Raw genomic sequence first — 15,130 nt, forward strand, 5'->3', positions numbered from 1 at the left:
TATTATAAGACACCATGAAATTTAACTCAGATGCTTCCTTTGTGCAAGAATTGTCACAGTAGCTTTAAACTATAGCTTTTTAACATCATTACAGGTAAAAAAAAAAAACCTAAAAAAGCTTTTCTTGGGTGGCATATGCCTTTTACTTTCAATGATGTGCTGTTGTTCTGTAAACCTTGTCTGTCTTTGTAAAGTCTCCTCCAGGGTGTCAGTGATGTGGAATTTTCTTGATTATCTTCAAAGATAATGTGGAAGATAAAGCAGTGTTTAAAATCAACTGGAGGTAGTTCAACAAACAAAAATAATGAAAAGTTTAGGGAAATAATGGCTGAGAGAAAGGAATGAGAGCTGGGCATGTTCATGCAAAGGATATCACAATGGAAGGAGAGAAATCACCACTTACCATAAAATGTAAAGGAACAGGCCAGAATAATTTAATTTCATCAGTAATCAATGACATAATGAGAAATGATGTATGGTGAGGAAAGTATTTTTAAAACTAAACACTAAGAAACTGTTTTTACCAATAAACAATCCAGGAAGGCATATTTTGTAATCACTATCATTGAAAATGCTCAGGTCTAGGCTTGATATCTAGCAAGGATGTTATCAGGATAATGATAATTTTCCTGGTATTAGAAGGAAAAAATGTAGTAGCCTATTAGTTTCCTTCAACCCAAGTAATTACACAATTTGTTTGCATACAGTATTTGCAAATAAAATGCATTTAATGCTGTGTTTTTTGTTGTTCATTTTTGGGGTTTTTTACAGTGAAGGCTTGACAGATCCTCTGCTTTTGTGCCAGGAATTCTGCAGGCATATTTACTGTCTTTTAAAATGAGTTATTATGCTGTTACCTTAGGACCCAATTTAAATAAATGCATAGGAATGAGAGAAACATGAGATGAAGTGCTGTAAAGTTATCAGAGAGAAAAATGAAGTCATAAATTTTCAAATTCTCATTTTATCTTCTTAAGCATGTGATCTGAACGCACTCTGTAGCATATAATCTCTGCTCTATCACTGAAACAGTATAAAATGGCAATAAAATCTTTATAGAGGGCAATGCTTCATTGGGAAGTTAGATATTTGCCTAATTTTAAGAACAGAATCCATGAAAATTCTTATAACTAAGCAGGTACACAAGAATTTTAGCTGGTTAGTCATTAATTTCTGAATACAGGTTTCTGGTATCCAGATTAGAAGCATCTTGGGCTCTTCATGAGTTTAGGGATTTAATAATCTAGTGTTTCCAATAATATACAAAATAAATCAATGTGTTCATTTTCTTACAATCACAGAAATTAGAAACGTGATTTCAGGTGAAATTAGGAAGGTGATTTCTGCTTTCAGGTGATTTTGAAATAAACGTGTTCTGTATGAACGATGCCAAGAGTTTGTACATGGCCTAGAGCAGTAGCATGATCATGGCCTGCATTTGGGATGGGTAAAAACAATCTTAGGAAAGCTAGGAAATGTTCTGTAGTAGAAGTGCCTGTATTTTAGAATTTTAGCTGAAAATATCTCTTGGAAAAGAGGGAATTATTTAAACCTTATTCTAGAAAATTGAGGAAAATGTGAACAATTACCAGTTTCTCACTGATGGTACTGAGACTGTGCAGTTATACGTGGCAAAAGGTTGTGTTATGCACATCATACTTGGATTTTGGTAGGTAATAAACAAAGTTGCTGATTTCCCGTACCTTAGTGCAGAACGCTTGAACTTTTTTGTTTTGTGAACTGTCCTTGAAACCTGATGGTGTTTTAAATCTTTGACTTTTGCCATTTCAGAAGGGAATAGAGGCATACTTAGGTTTTTTAGGTGGATTATTTATTTGTCTTATTATGTGATAGCATTTATAAATAGCAGTTTCACATATAATTAGGAATTGGAACAAAAGCCCATCAGGCTCTGACATCTGTTGCACATAATTCACATAAAGCTGTATTTAATCAAATAAGTTAGCATAAAACCTGAATTTATTTATTAAAATATTTTGTTGAAAGAATCCCATTGAGATGCAATGTGTCATTTCTAAGGGTATCCTGGGATACTGGCCAAGATATGACACTTAAGGAATGTTATTAAGAGCAGCATGCTTTGATGTCTCATTTATTTTGCAGTTGAATTTTCTGTCTAATTTTTCTTTGTTGTATGAAAATAAGTTGCAGAGAGAATTGTTTATTCCAAAGAAGTTGTCCTGATGATATTCTCTGGTTGGCAATATAAATTGCTACTTTACAAGTACAAACTGTGTTTTAAAAGTGGGTGTATATGGGTTTGTTACCACTTCTTAGTCCATTTTTACGCTGGTCTGATGATTAACCAAATATATGCTTCCTGCTTTATGGTGTCATGAACAACTTCCTGCTGCAGTTCAGTTTACTGAAATCGATCTTCCTTTTGATTTTTTCCAAAGTAACGTTTATTTTCTTAAGCATACATGGCTCACCTCTTTATTCTGGGTTTATTTAGTATTAAATATTTACGTTGTGTTGGAGAAAGCATTCAAATTTCATCAGAATACAGAAGTCTTTTAGATGTCTCTAATTATCTATTGCCAAATCCACTTTATATGTGATTAGTATGAAAGGCTGAATGTTTTTGTCAGGAGCTTATAGCTTTGCTTTTGTAATAGGCTGCATTTTAAGCAGCCAATTGGATTGGTGTTGGCCTTTGAAAGATGCAAAATGCTTTGAAGGAAGACTTAAATGAACCAGTAAAGATTGTGCAAGTGCACACATTTAATCTCAGGACTATCTGCATTATAGTTAAAGCTTGGGAAACTAAAGGAATTGCACTGGAGAATAATCAGAGTACAGCTTTGTTACATCTCTGTTCTGAAAACGAAGGGGCTGTTTTCTCTGGCTTAAGGTACTGGGTGCTGTGCTGATAAAAGGAAGAAGACAGCACTTTAGAAGCCGCATTAGAAGTTTTCAGGACATGTCCAGCTGTTAAATGGATGATTAATTTGAATACAGAAGTAGCACAGGGGCTGCATACAATTCTTTCTTACGGACATCAAAAATAATTTTGAAATAAGATGAAGTAGGCCCTCCTGAAGGTTGACTCCTCACAAATAATTGTTTTTGTGTGTTGGCTCCCAAACAAGTTTAGGTGTTTTTTATTATCACTTTCAAGTTGAAAGCACAGTCATTTTAGATTGGAACAGGAGAGGACACGTTCCCAAATGTGAACAGCACCTTGCAGGATCTGCAGGGGACCCACAAAGAAGCCAGAGAGATTTTGTGAGAACTGTGGTGACAGGACAAGGAGTAAGAGGTACAGATTCAAACAGGGAAAATTTAGGTCACATGTTAGGAAGATTTTTTTTTTCTGTGAGGGTGGTGAGGCACTGGAACAGGTTGGCCAGGGAGGCTGTGGGTGCCCCAGCCCAGGCACTGTTTAAAGCCAGGTTGGATAACACCTTCAGCAACCTGGTTCCCTGGGAGGTGTCCTTGCCCATGGCAGAGGGGGTTGGAGCTAGAGGATCTTTAAGGTCTATTCCAACCCTTTAGCTTTTTATAGATATACTTTATTTGTGATCTGGGGTGTTTCTCAAACACGGTATTTTAAAAAGACTATCTGGAATTACAGGCTTGACATGGAAAACTATGAATAATCAATTTGTCATCCCTCTATGAACAAAGAAAGCCAAATTCATATAAGTTCAAGAAGAAAAATTTATACTTTAAAGCTAAAACAATTATGGGATTTCTGAATTATTTATTTATTTATTACTAACTTTTCATCTAGTATGATTTGTAAATCTTGATATTTTCTCCTTTATGAGCTATGTGGGCAAAAATATGAAATGTATGTTTTATATTCACATGCTCTCCAGCAGAGATGAATGCATCTCTAAATACCTCTGTGGTTGCACACTACATTTGATTATTTTCTTCTGATTGTATCAAAGGGAATTTTAAAACCAAATATCTGTTGAGAGTCAAGGGGGCTGATTAAATCACTTACTTGCTTTTATTTCTGCACACTGTTTTTGTGTCTCCTTTTGGAATCTGCCATTCCTTTTTCTTTGAGAATGGTAACTGAAATACTGCAGGCGCTGTGTTAGTAGTATTGGAGGGGTTTTGGTAGTTTGGTTTGGTTGGTTTGTTGTGGTTTTTTAGAAATCATACATCGTTAGTTCCTAAAGTCTCCCCCATGGAGCTGAGATTATTCTTTCTAGGCAGCACTTACCAATATTACAAGCCTTAAACTATTTTTGAGATACTTCTTAACCTTCAAAAGTAGGTGAAAGTGGCTGAAGTTAATAGCTGAGAAGTCCTGGCTTCCAGTGTTAATATCAGTCTTTTTTTAGGTGCTTTATCTTCCACTGTTCATTTCTGATCACAATTTGTGTGTATCACACACATACCCACAAATGCTTGACACAAGCAGCTCCAGAGTTGATCTGACAAGGATTTAAGAAAGGTCAATTTCTTTGCCTCTGTTATCTCATAATTTACCTAATGTATTAGTATTTTAGTTATTAGTACAGGATTGTCATTGAAAGTCCTCATCTCCAGCTTTGAGAGTCTTAGCTCACTGACAGAAGTGCAAGAGTATTGTCCTTGTCTTTGCTATTGCTGTACTGTGGGGATTTTCTAAAATTATTTTTTAGTTTCGAAATTCACATTTGTAAAGTCAGCATTAGGACCACATCTAAGAATAAAGAAAGACTGAATCCATCTTTATTTATTAAAGGATTTTGAAAGTTTGTCTCACGAAAAGTAATTAGTAAGTGTCAGCAGTTGCATGTGGATTAACTCTATAGCCCTAGAAGTACACATTTAAGAAGCTGTGGTGAAGTTAATTTGCTGATTTCAATTGCTGGGATGTATTTCAAAAGAATTAACTTTGCATGGTCCATATGTGTGTGTGCACATTTTAACAGGATGTCAGTTTTCATCTGTCCCCTACCTCAGAGCTGCTGTGGTCAAATGCTGCGTGTCTTGTGCTGCTCCATGAAACACCACCTTCCTTTCTCAGGTTTGAGAGCATGAAGTTGTAGTATTTCTAGTTAAATGTCTGCTGAGCTGGAATATCACAAAGCATCAGCATTACTGTGTTGGGGGAAGGAAAAATGTAGTTTTCTATGGCACACAATGGAGTCATTTTCTAAACTATTCTCAGTGGTGTTTTCAGCTGTAAAGGTTGTGTTCAGGTGGGTATTTTCTCTTGTCCTAAGAGTCTTAAAGGTGGAGGAGGAATTAAGTTTGTGCACTTGTATGTTACAGTGTCCTTGGGTCAGCTGTCTGATTTCTGCACATTGACTTAGTTTAGGGAAGTCAGATATCCATCAAAGAATCCTAATACCTTTTTCACTCAGGGATTTCTTGAAGTTTAAATGGCTAAATGCTACATGAGAGCCTTGGCCAAATAGTTGAAATCCCTTTCAGAAAACATTGTGCAAGGTGCCAAGACCAGACACACTTCACCTGCAAACTTGAGTACAACAACAGCTCAAGTACAGGTTAAATGCTCTGTGTATGTAACATTTTAGGTACATATCTTTCTTAAAATATTTTAAAGCTACTCTAATTGTTCCCATATTTATAGAAAGAACAATATTCTACATCATTGCATAGTAAACTGTTTACATGCCTGCTTTCTTTGGGGAAAACTACTGTAATTAGAGTAGTGATTTATGTATAAAATGAGTGGGAGCTACTGCAGTGGGAAGTTGAGGATGAGATTGGGCTGAAGGCTAAGTAGGTCTGTGGTCTTCACCAGCCCTGGAAGACACTTCACACACCCTGTCATCTCTTAATAAGTTCTTTTTCTGTTTGGCTCTAGTTCCTAATGCAGCCTCGACAGATGTGGTGTGGAGGAGCCAAGTCTCCTTCACTGGGCAGTGGTATTTGCATTCCTGAGCTCCCCTTTTACACCTCTGATTTCCCCCAGAGTCAGCTGCTGGAGGAATAGCCAGCAGAGATCCCACCTCTGGAATATGGTAAAAGTAATCTGCCACACAAAGTGTAAAGATTAGCAGATCTGACCTGAGACTGTTTCCTTAGTGCAGCTTGTTCTAAGGCATGGATGGAAGCTTGGGATTTATCATGATCCTTTTATATCTGGGTATTGCTTTCCTTTGTGAAATATAATAAAAAAGTGGTTTTGTGCTCCTGTTTGAGACAAGAAGCCTGTTATTACATTAGGACCTTTGATACCCGTTTTAGGTTAAATTCTTGTATAGTATTACTGCCTTCTTTTAGGGAATGTGGCTGGTTTTGTTTTTTTTTTTTTTTGGGTTTTTTTTTTTTTTGGGTTTTGTTTGTTTGTTTGTTTTTCTTTTTTTTTTTTTTCTTTTTTCTTTTCTAGTGCTTCTGTGTGTTTTTCCCAATTGTACAACTTTGGCTTAATTTCTTTTTTGTATCTTTCAGTTGTGGAGATGCTCACCAAAGTCCTTGTGGATGTTTTAATTTTTTTGTATGTTTACTCCTCACTTAAAAACAGGGTATTGTATACCCTAAAATAGATCTGGTTGTAATACTTCGAAGGGAATTGCCTTGAAGCATCTGTAATACCTCATGGTATGGCACCACTGAAAGATGTATTTGGACCTACTAATGGAACTACTAACATTGTAGTTCTTTTTAATAGCCTGTATCATCTGTAAAAATAGCAATTTCAAACTGATTTTGTAATGAATTCTTTGTATGATGGTATAAAATTCCAGAAGATAAATATTTTCCTTACAGGCCAGACCAATCATATAAACCCACTTGGGTCGTTCTAAGGAAACCCACTGAAAATGGGAGTGAGGCTCCTCTACTTAGCTCAGTTGAATTATCTTGCTCTAACTTTGTCTAATACTCAAATAACTGTCCTGAATGCAACCTTCAGTGGGTTTTCAGAAGTTACAGACCTGGTGACCTATGGAAATATTTCATGTTATGTTGTTTTTTGTAAAATGAAACAGCAAATGGCATTTTCAATGTTACCCCTCCTAAGAAGATGTAATTCTGAACTTTCTCTTCCATGACTCTCCAACTCCGACAAGCTTGTGTGTTGTGGTTTGTTAAAAAATGTACATTTCTGTTCAAAATTGTTTGTCAGGCTCTCAGAAAATTAGAAGTAATTAAATAGAAAGTTGTACAGATTTGTGCCATTTCTGTACCCTCTCATCTCAAGATGGTGTGAGAAGCAGACAATTGTAATAACTTGCTGCTACTCCTTTCCAGCTAATTTGATCTTGTTCCTTAATTCTGACAGATTGTTTTTAATTTTCCCATCTGTTCCATAAAAAATCTCAAGTGATTGACTCCTAGGAAAAAATAATGTCTAATAGCTGAGCCATTTTTAATGAGTTGGTATGAGTTATTTAATGAGACGTGCTGAAGAAGGCAAGCCAAAGGAAAGATTGGGCCTGGGGTGGTGGATGTAAAGAAAGGTAAAGGGCAACCATCTGCTTCAGGAAGCTTCCACTCTTCATCAGCAGCTTTAGGCTGCTGCTCTCTCCAGTTTCAGGCAGGGCCCGTGGACAAAAAACAAAGGTTCAGCAGCAGTAATTCCTTTTCCTCTTTTATTTAGAGCAGTGTCTGCCCTCAGACAATACTGCTTTGGGGAGAGGAATGGTCATGCAAAAGAAAAAAAAAATCAAAGAATAAAAGAATAATATTTAAGTAATGTTAAAAATATTATGGTGTGTGGTTTAACTTCATTTCTTTCCAACAAACTCACAGATATTCCAGAAAGAACCCTAGTGCCAGTAAACAGAGTGAATGTTCTCCTCCAGCCTCTCTGAAGGCTAAAACCTTTTCTTTAAAATTGTCTGCAAATGGCATCTCCCAGGGCAGGAAGCCATCAATATGCAGTACAGGTCTTTGAGAATAGAAGCATGAATATAAATACTAACATCTGGACTTCTCCATTCTGTTTTGGCTTTTATATATTATTATAATAAACATTAACATTGTTTTTAATAATCATCAGATAGCATTTTCTTTGGCAGCTTGAGACTTCATTATTAAATCAAATAGTGAAAATAAATATACAGCTCTTTTACAAGGAAAGTTGAAAGTTTGACTCAACCCTGCAAATATGCCATTGTGAGTCTTATCCATTGTAGAATTCATAGAATAATGAATTAACGTCTCAATTGCATACAGTGAGGCAGAACAAATGAGAGAATGCTGCCATAGTAATGAGCAAAATACACACTTGTTTTCTCAGGTGGCAGTGGGCTACCAACTAAGGGGAAAAACTTCCGTCTGCATCTTCTTAAACTAGTAAATCTGAGAGTGTGTTAGGCAAGCAGAGAAATCAGTACTCTACACAACAAGAGCATATCCAAATACTCAGCCCATCAGGTGTCCCCTGACATGTACTGCAAGCAACCAAAGAACACTGAATGTAGCAGGTGAAGCTACTAGATTAAGTTTGTACAAAACTGAACTTGGATGGTATCTGTTTTGAAACCTGAGCTCAGCCAGTAGCTGCAGATAGGAGATGCTCTATGCTTTTACAGAATCACTGGCTCTGAATGAGACTAGACTGTGCCTGAGGTTTTGACTGTCCTAATTTGAGACTGGTATAAGGGGGAAAATGTTTTTAGTTGTAAGGATTTTTTGCTATCTAGCACCAGTGTTCTTAGACTGGAAGAGGGTGTGGTGGTGGTGTTCTTGTTAGCAAGAAGGAATTGATTGGTGCTTATTTTGCATGCCAGGAGACAAAAGGGACTTAATTTTGAGCAAAATTGTCATGGGCTTTGGGAACATGATCCATTATCTATCCCTCTAGATGGATTTTGGACAAGGACCTTGCTGTGTTGAGGCTTTAGTAATAAATTTTACATGTATTTATGAAGTTGAAATTAAATTCACAAGATTTAAGTTTAATAGTTCTGCATTAATCCTTCATAAAGCATTGATCTTTGGTGTTTTTTATCTTCCTCCTCAGTGTGTCAATCCTGATCTTTAATACTTCTCGGCAGTGCTTTGTTGTGGTGAAGCAGTTCCGCCCAGGTAATCCTCTCTTTTACATTTACTTTTGCTCTCTAGTGAAGCAAGCTTTTAAGGGTTTAGCAGTTAAAATTGGTGCATCTGTGGTGATAAAATCTTTGTTCTATATTCTGTTTCTTGGTATGATAGCCCATCCTTTTCAGTTAGTCAGAATTTCTAACCAGGGAAATTTCCATTACAGATGAAACGAATGATCAGGGTAGTCTTACATTCTGCTCTTGGGCTGGTTATTGTCCTTTTTTGGATGGAATTGCAAACAGCTCTACAATGATCGTGCAAGAAATTGCTTTAATTTGAAGTTCCTTCTTGACCTACTTGTACAGAAGCACAGTATTTTCCTTTTTGTTTTGTTTTGTCTTAAATATTATTTTTATTTGTACTGTCTCATTGTGCATTGTATAGTTGGGAATTTGAAATGAGGGAGATTCAGGAGTGTATGCTTTTTCACCAGTATGTGGACAACTTCATTTTACCAATTATTTTGAATTTAAGTTTATATACATTTTTTTCTGAGGTTTTGTATCAGTTATTTTAATTCATAGCAATATTTACTTCCTGGAAGTTAAAAACTAAATGTGTATTCACTGCATGTTAATTAAAAGAAAGGACAAGGTATTTCACTGACTGTTGCTAAGAGACCGTTTCAAGACTGCTCATGGTAGATTTCATAAAAAACTTTCTAGGATAGTGTCACACTGCCCTTTCTTCCTGACAGTGATCACAGCCTCTCCAGTGCTGTGCAGCAGTGTTACACTGAGAGTGCATCCTTCTCATCAAGTGCTAATTGACTTGTATAAAGTGTTTGGTTATTTGTTCATCACTAATCCACTGTCTTTTATTTGCCAGCAAATATATGGCTCCCCTAGCTCTTGCTCTCTTTGAGCAATCTTAGGGAGAAGCCTTCATATCTGTGCATGCACATATATATATATACACACACATGTATATATATGGACTGAGCAGCAACACATTCATTGCATTATCTCTATGAAAGTCTCAAATCAGCCCCAAAAGACTGGAGTTAAACCATTCCAGAGGCTGGTGCTGCTCCAACACCTGGTCCTGGGCCCAGTGGTCAGTCAGATATGCCACAGGACTTCAGTGATCTCAACAATGCCCTGCATTACTCACATCCCTATATTTATATTTATATTTATAGTTATAGTTATAGTTATAGTTAGTTATAGTTATAGTTATAGTTATAGTTATAGTTATAGTTATAGTTATAGTTATAGTTATAGTTATAGTTATGGTTATATTTATAGTTATAGTTATAGTTAGTTATAGTTATAGTTATAGTTATGGTTATGGTTACGGTTATGGTTATAGTTGTTATAGTTATATCTCCATTCCATGGCTAATGTCTGCCCTGGTGCCTGGTCCATGAAGCCAAGACAAAGGCTGAGGCTTTTCTCCTTGCCAGATCCCACCAGGGTCCCACCAGGAAGGTGATCACTCGTTGCTGTGAGGGAACAGCTCTGCAGGCACGTCCCCTGCACGTGTGCTGGTGCCAGGTGTGCTCACCTTTCCCTAGGCTGTGCTGGCAGGAGCAGCTTTTCCCACTGATGTCTGTGCTGCTTGTAAAGACACCCATGCCTCCCATTCTGTTTGGTAGCAGCAGCCCTTATGCAGCCACAACAGAATGGCTGCAGACAGGAGGCTTTGAGGAGCAGGGAGCTGAAGGAGTTCATGCTGACTCGAGGGTGGCAGAAGCACATGATCAGTGAGGCAAACAGTGTGCTCTGGGATTAGATCATCTTGAATGATCATGAAATCACACAGAGAGAAGAAAGATAAGCATGTATCTCTGTATATGTACCTCACTCATGACTAATTTGCAATGGGATTGGTCCATGCTTATTTTGGTAGGCAATTGACCACACATTTTCAAATACAATAAAATGATATGTTGCTAGGGTTGGGACCTATGAAAATGTTCTCTGGTTCATTAACTGTAAGGATAATGACCTTTCAATGGATTGTGATGTTTGTTTTTCCACTCACTTAAAATGAACAGTATCAAAGATTTGAATCATAAGCCGTATTCTGTTTCAGGAGGTACAAAACTCCAGTGCAGTCAGAAGTTTAGAGACAAGCCAGCGCCTTCCCAGACAGCCAAACCCCACTGGCTCCTTAGTCTGTACTCTTGTTTTCTTCTGTTTAGGGACAGCAAATAAGTCCCTGTATGTGTCCTACAAAGGCTGCTTTTAATAGCAGCAGTGATCTTATTTGCTCTGTTTGGTTGAACCATCTATCCTTTGTCCCACATTACAGAAAGGAAGGTGAGAACATCAATTCTACTGGAGTTTCCACTCTGAGTGGAAACTTTCTTACAGCCAAGTGCCTCCAGGGTAATTAGTCGAGATGTGGATTCCATCACTTCCTTGGGAAGCCTTTTCCAAAGCTGACAGCCCTTTCTGTTGTCATTGTCCCTGATGTGCAGGCAGAAGCTGCCCTGGCACAGGTTGGTTCCTCACCATGCTGCCGCTCATGGCCGTGTCCATCTGGTGATGGAGGAGACTGCCCAGCAATGGTGCAGGGGCAATTCCTGGCTGAGGAAGCGTCAGAAGACAAGGGAACAATGGACATGGGACAAGTGGGTGGGTGACTGTGCTGGGGCTTCTGGAATCTGCTTTCCAGCCTCTGTGGATTTGCAGTAAGATGACAATCTCTGGTGAGGAAGAGGAGGGTCACAGATTTCGCTCTGAAGAGTGTGCCTTAGTCAGTAGGTCACACATTGCTTTTCCATCCAGTTCTTCATCATCCAGTGCATCACTTGTGCAGTCAGTTTTGCACTTTCAAGAGAGTTATGGGAGATTCTCTGTTCCCTGACATTAGAAGGCAGTTTGGCTTTTCAGGCTTTTCTTATCTGTGAGTTGAGTTTGAACTTTTGCAAGCCAAGTGATAGTAAATTCATAATCAGACTCCTTGGTGAATGCTCTAATATTTAGGCTCTTACAGAAGTGGCTGGTACTGCTTCTTTTCTTCCTTATCTACAGAGAAAAACTGTTCCTGGGCTTGAAGTGTGGCCATATCACAGGACTTTGCTCTGAAGAGGACTGCTGAATTAGGTCCTTCTGGGAATGTAGGTTTTGATCTCCGTGGGGCCCAGTTGTGCTGAGGGAGAAGGAGAATGGCAGGTGTCTGATGGAATGACAGGATGGGTTTCAGGGATACAGAAGACTTTTAACACTTTCAAGTCACAGCTTCATATGTCTGTATCCCACACTCTTACCTGCATCCTGGTTTAGTGCCCAAAGCCTTTAATGGCATGCATGTGTTGTTCCTTTTTAAATTATTTGATATGGGTTTGTCAGTACTAAAAAAGAAATAAGGATTTCAGAGGATTTGGCTCGTCTCAGAGAAATCTTGGATGTGGTTGTCATTTATGATAATTTTCCTAGCTTTTAGAAGTTTTTGGAATAATGACAATAGACACCCTTCAAGGAGCTGTCCCTTAGAGCTGGCAGGGAGTATTTTTTTTCTGGCTTCATGCTGTGCTTTAAAAAAAAAAAAAAGAGCTCTAACTCACGTCTCTCAAGTAAGAAATAGAAACTCCAATCCATACCTGTTTGAATCTCAAATACCTGGATACACCTAAGACTAGCAGCTTTGAAAGTTTTAACTTCTGGAGGAAGATTAGATTTTGGATATTGATCTGGACATCTCCCTTTCAAGTGCAGATCTTGCTATTCTGCACTTCTGAGGTGTCAAAATGAGCACTGCAGAAAGAGCCCAGGCACAGATTGCTGGGGTGTAGACTCTGCCTCAGAGACCAAGTGCTTAAGAAGTCACTGTGGTACTTCACTGTTATTCAGCAACATTTCTCCAGACACCTTTTTTTAAGAAATACCAAGCTACAGTATCTGGAAGGACAAAGCCTATTAAACCTGAGTTGTTATTTATCAATTCTGCAAGATTTAGAATGGGAAATAAAAGAGAAACTAATCTGAAAACCATGTTACGTGTATGTGAAGTATGTATGTAAAATATTTTAATGGAATAAAAATAGGTTCAAAGTTTAAAACAGTTTTATTCAGGGTGGTTTATAACACTCTCTTGGAAACCTTTCATGAAAAGCAAGGGGATAGACATAAGGAAATCTCAAGGAAAAACAAGTGGAATTATGCCTGTATATTAAAGTTACAATGATCTGAAGTTGTCTGTCAGTAGGGATTCTTTGTGTGTTGACATCCAGTCCTGCAGTTCTTAAGCAAAATTTCTTTTGACATCAGTGAGAGGTTTTGCTTAAATAAGGACTAAAATCTGACATTTGCACTTTATTGAGGAGTGCATTACAGTGGCAGCTGTTCGTAGATTAGTTCAAGAAGTCTTTTTCAGACTCTACAAGGAATCTGTGCAAGGAATTATATGTTCAAAAGAGGACTTTTTTTTTTTTCAAACAAACATACATGTTTTTCATAGCCTTTCTAAATAACAGCTGAGTTGACAGGCTGAAAGACTCATCATTGTGCACATGGTACTTTATGTGCAACCCAACTTCCCTGCAAGATAACTGCATAGTTTAAATTAAATCCCAATATCTGCATTGCCCAACTAATGGGAGTTGTGTGGTGCTTGTGGCACTTAGATTTCTTGGATGAACTAGCTTCCTTTTTCAATTTTTATTTATTTTAAGGTGTGCATGAATTCATTTCAGATGATGTAAGTAGAAACAAGAGTTTAAAGAATAATTTTACGGACATGGCAAGAGAACCTTTGTTCTTTAAAATTCCAATTCTGTGTGTCATTATTTTAACAGATAACACAGCTGAATTCCTTGTTACTCTCAAGTACTCTCATGGCTGTTAATTTCCAGGCAAAATTTGTCTACCACCCTTTTTTATATTTAATATGAAGAGACTAACATACTGCCTTTTGTTTCTTTTTCTTTTTTCTTCTGGGTTTTTTTTTTTTAAGCTGTTTACATGTGTGAAACTGAAAGGCATCATCCTCAAGTCTTTGAGAATCAGGATAAGGAGAGCTTCACTTCCCTGGAGAATCCCTTACCTGCTGTGGTTGGAGTGACCTATGAACTCTGTGCTGGCATTGTGGACAAGCCAGGCCTTTCTTTAGAAGAAATTGCTTGTGAAGAAGTCTTGGAAGAGTGTGGCTATCGTGTTTCCACTGCAGGCCTCAGGAGGATCACTTCTTACAGGTAAATAGCAGCAAGTTACAGCACTTAGCATTTTGTTGTTTCACAGATTGCTGAAGTGGCCTGAATGTTCCCTCTTGCCCTGTTTAAATGGAGTGTTGGAGGAATGTGGACATCTGAAGGTACAAGAAAGGTGTAATTTTTAGCAAGTGAGAGGAGTATTTACAGAAATGTAAGGAATTAGAATTATATAATCAATATTATAATTATGGGGTTTAATTCCCAGGAAGAATCATACTATTGTGACTTATTCCAAAAACAATTAGGACGGGAAAATGTTGTATTTGGCTCCTCAGAGTTTGGTACAACACAAGAAAACAGCCCATCTTTTCTATACTGGGTGTTTTCCATCTCTAATTCTTATTATTCAGATTAACAATAGAAACTGCCCAAGATACTCTCTCATTAGACTTTAACATGATTTTGCAGAAGCATGAGAACCTGTGGCACTAGATCTCTTCCTAATATTTGGTCTGTAATTAAAGCTTCTTTGAATTGGACAATAATTGAAGATTTTGCAGAGTTGATTGTCAAAATTATTACACTGTATTTTCACAGGGTTATAAATAGTTATTGAAATAGTTTTTAACATGTTTTAAAACATTTATTAGGAGTAAAGGGGAAAATTAATATGTAAGTGGAAAAATACAATGCGTGTGTTGGTGGAAAAAAACTCTGAAGAGAAACTTTGCACACAGCTTTAATCCTATTCTATCTCATTCCCAGCTTTTAGTATTGTTATCCAAAATGTATGTATGTTTGTATTTTACAGAGAAAGCAGCAGGTTTTTTACTTTCTTTATTTTACTTGACATCTCCATTGAACTAGGCGCTGTCATTGGTTTTTAATTTGGGAATTGAATACAAATCCACAGCTGTCAATCCTGGCAAATGTTATTTCCTGCTGGATTAACAAGCAGTGCTTCTGTTGAGGGGAGGGGGTGAATCACAGGAGCTGTCTTTTACAACTCATTGAAACCAGATTAAGGGTTTGTTGTACTGAAAGAAA

General features: G+C 37.5%; 1 protein-coding gene across 2 annotated transcripts in view; it reads left to right on the top strand.

Moving 5' to 3' along the window:
• The window catches only part of NUDT14 (nudix hydrolase 14), a 59,020-nt gene that overhangs the window by 32,481 nt on the left and 11,409 nt on the right, over positions 1 to 15,130 (top strand). For both annotated transcript variants that reach the window (XM_021554491.3, XM_031504905.2), the window contains exons 3-4: positions 8,906 to 8,970; positions 13,888 to 14,125. In XM_021554491.3, coding sequence (XP_021410166.2) covers positions 8,906 to 8,970; positions 13,888 to 14,125 — 303 coding nt within the window. The remainder of the gene's footprint in view (positions 1 to 8,905; positions 8,971 to 13,887; positions 14,126 to 15,130) is intronic.

This window comes from Lonchura striata, chromosome 6 (genome assembly GCF_046129695.1).
Source record: "Lonchura striata isolate bLonStr1 chromosome 6, bLonStr1.mat, whole genome shotgun sequence".
Taxonomy (NCBI): Eukaryota; Metazoa; Chordata; class Aves; order Passeriformes; family Estrildidae; genus Lonchura; species Lonchura striata.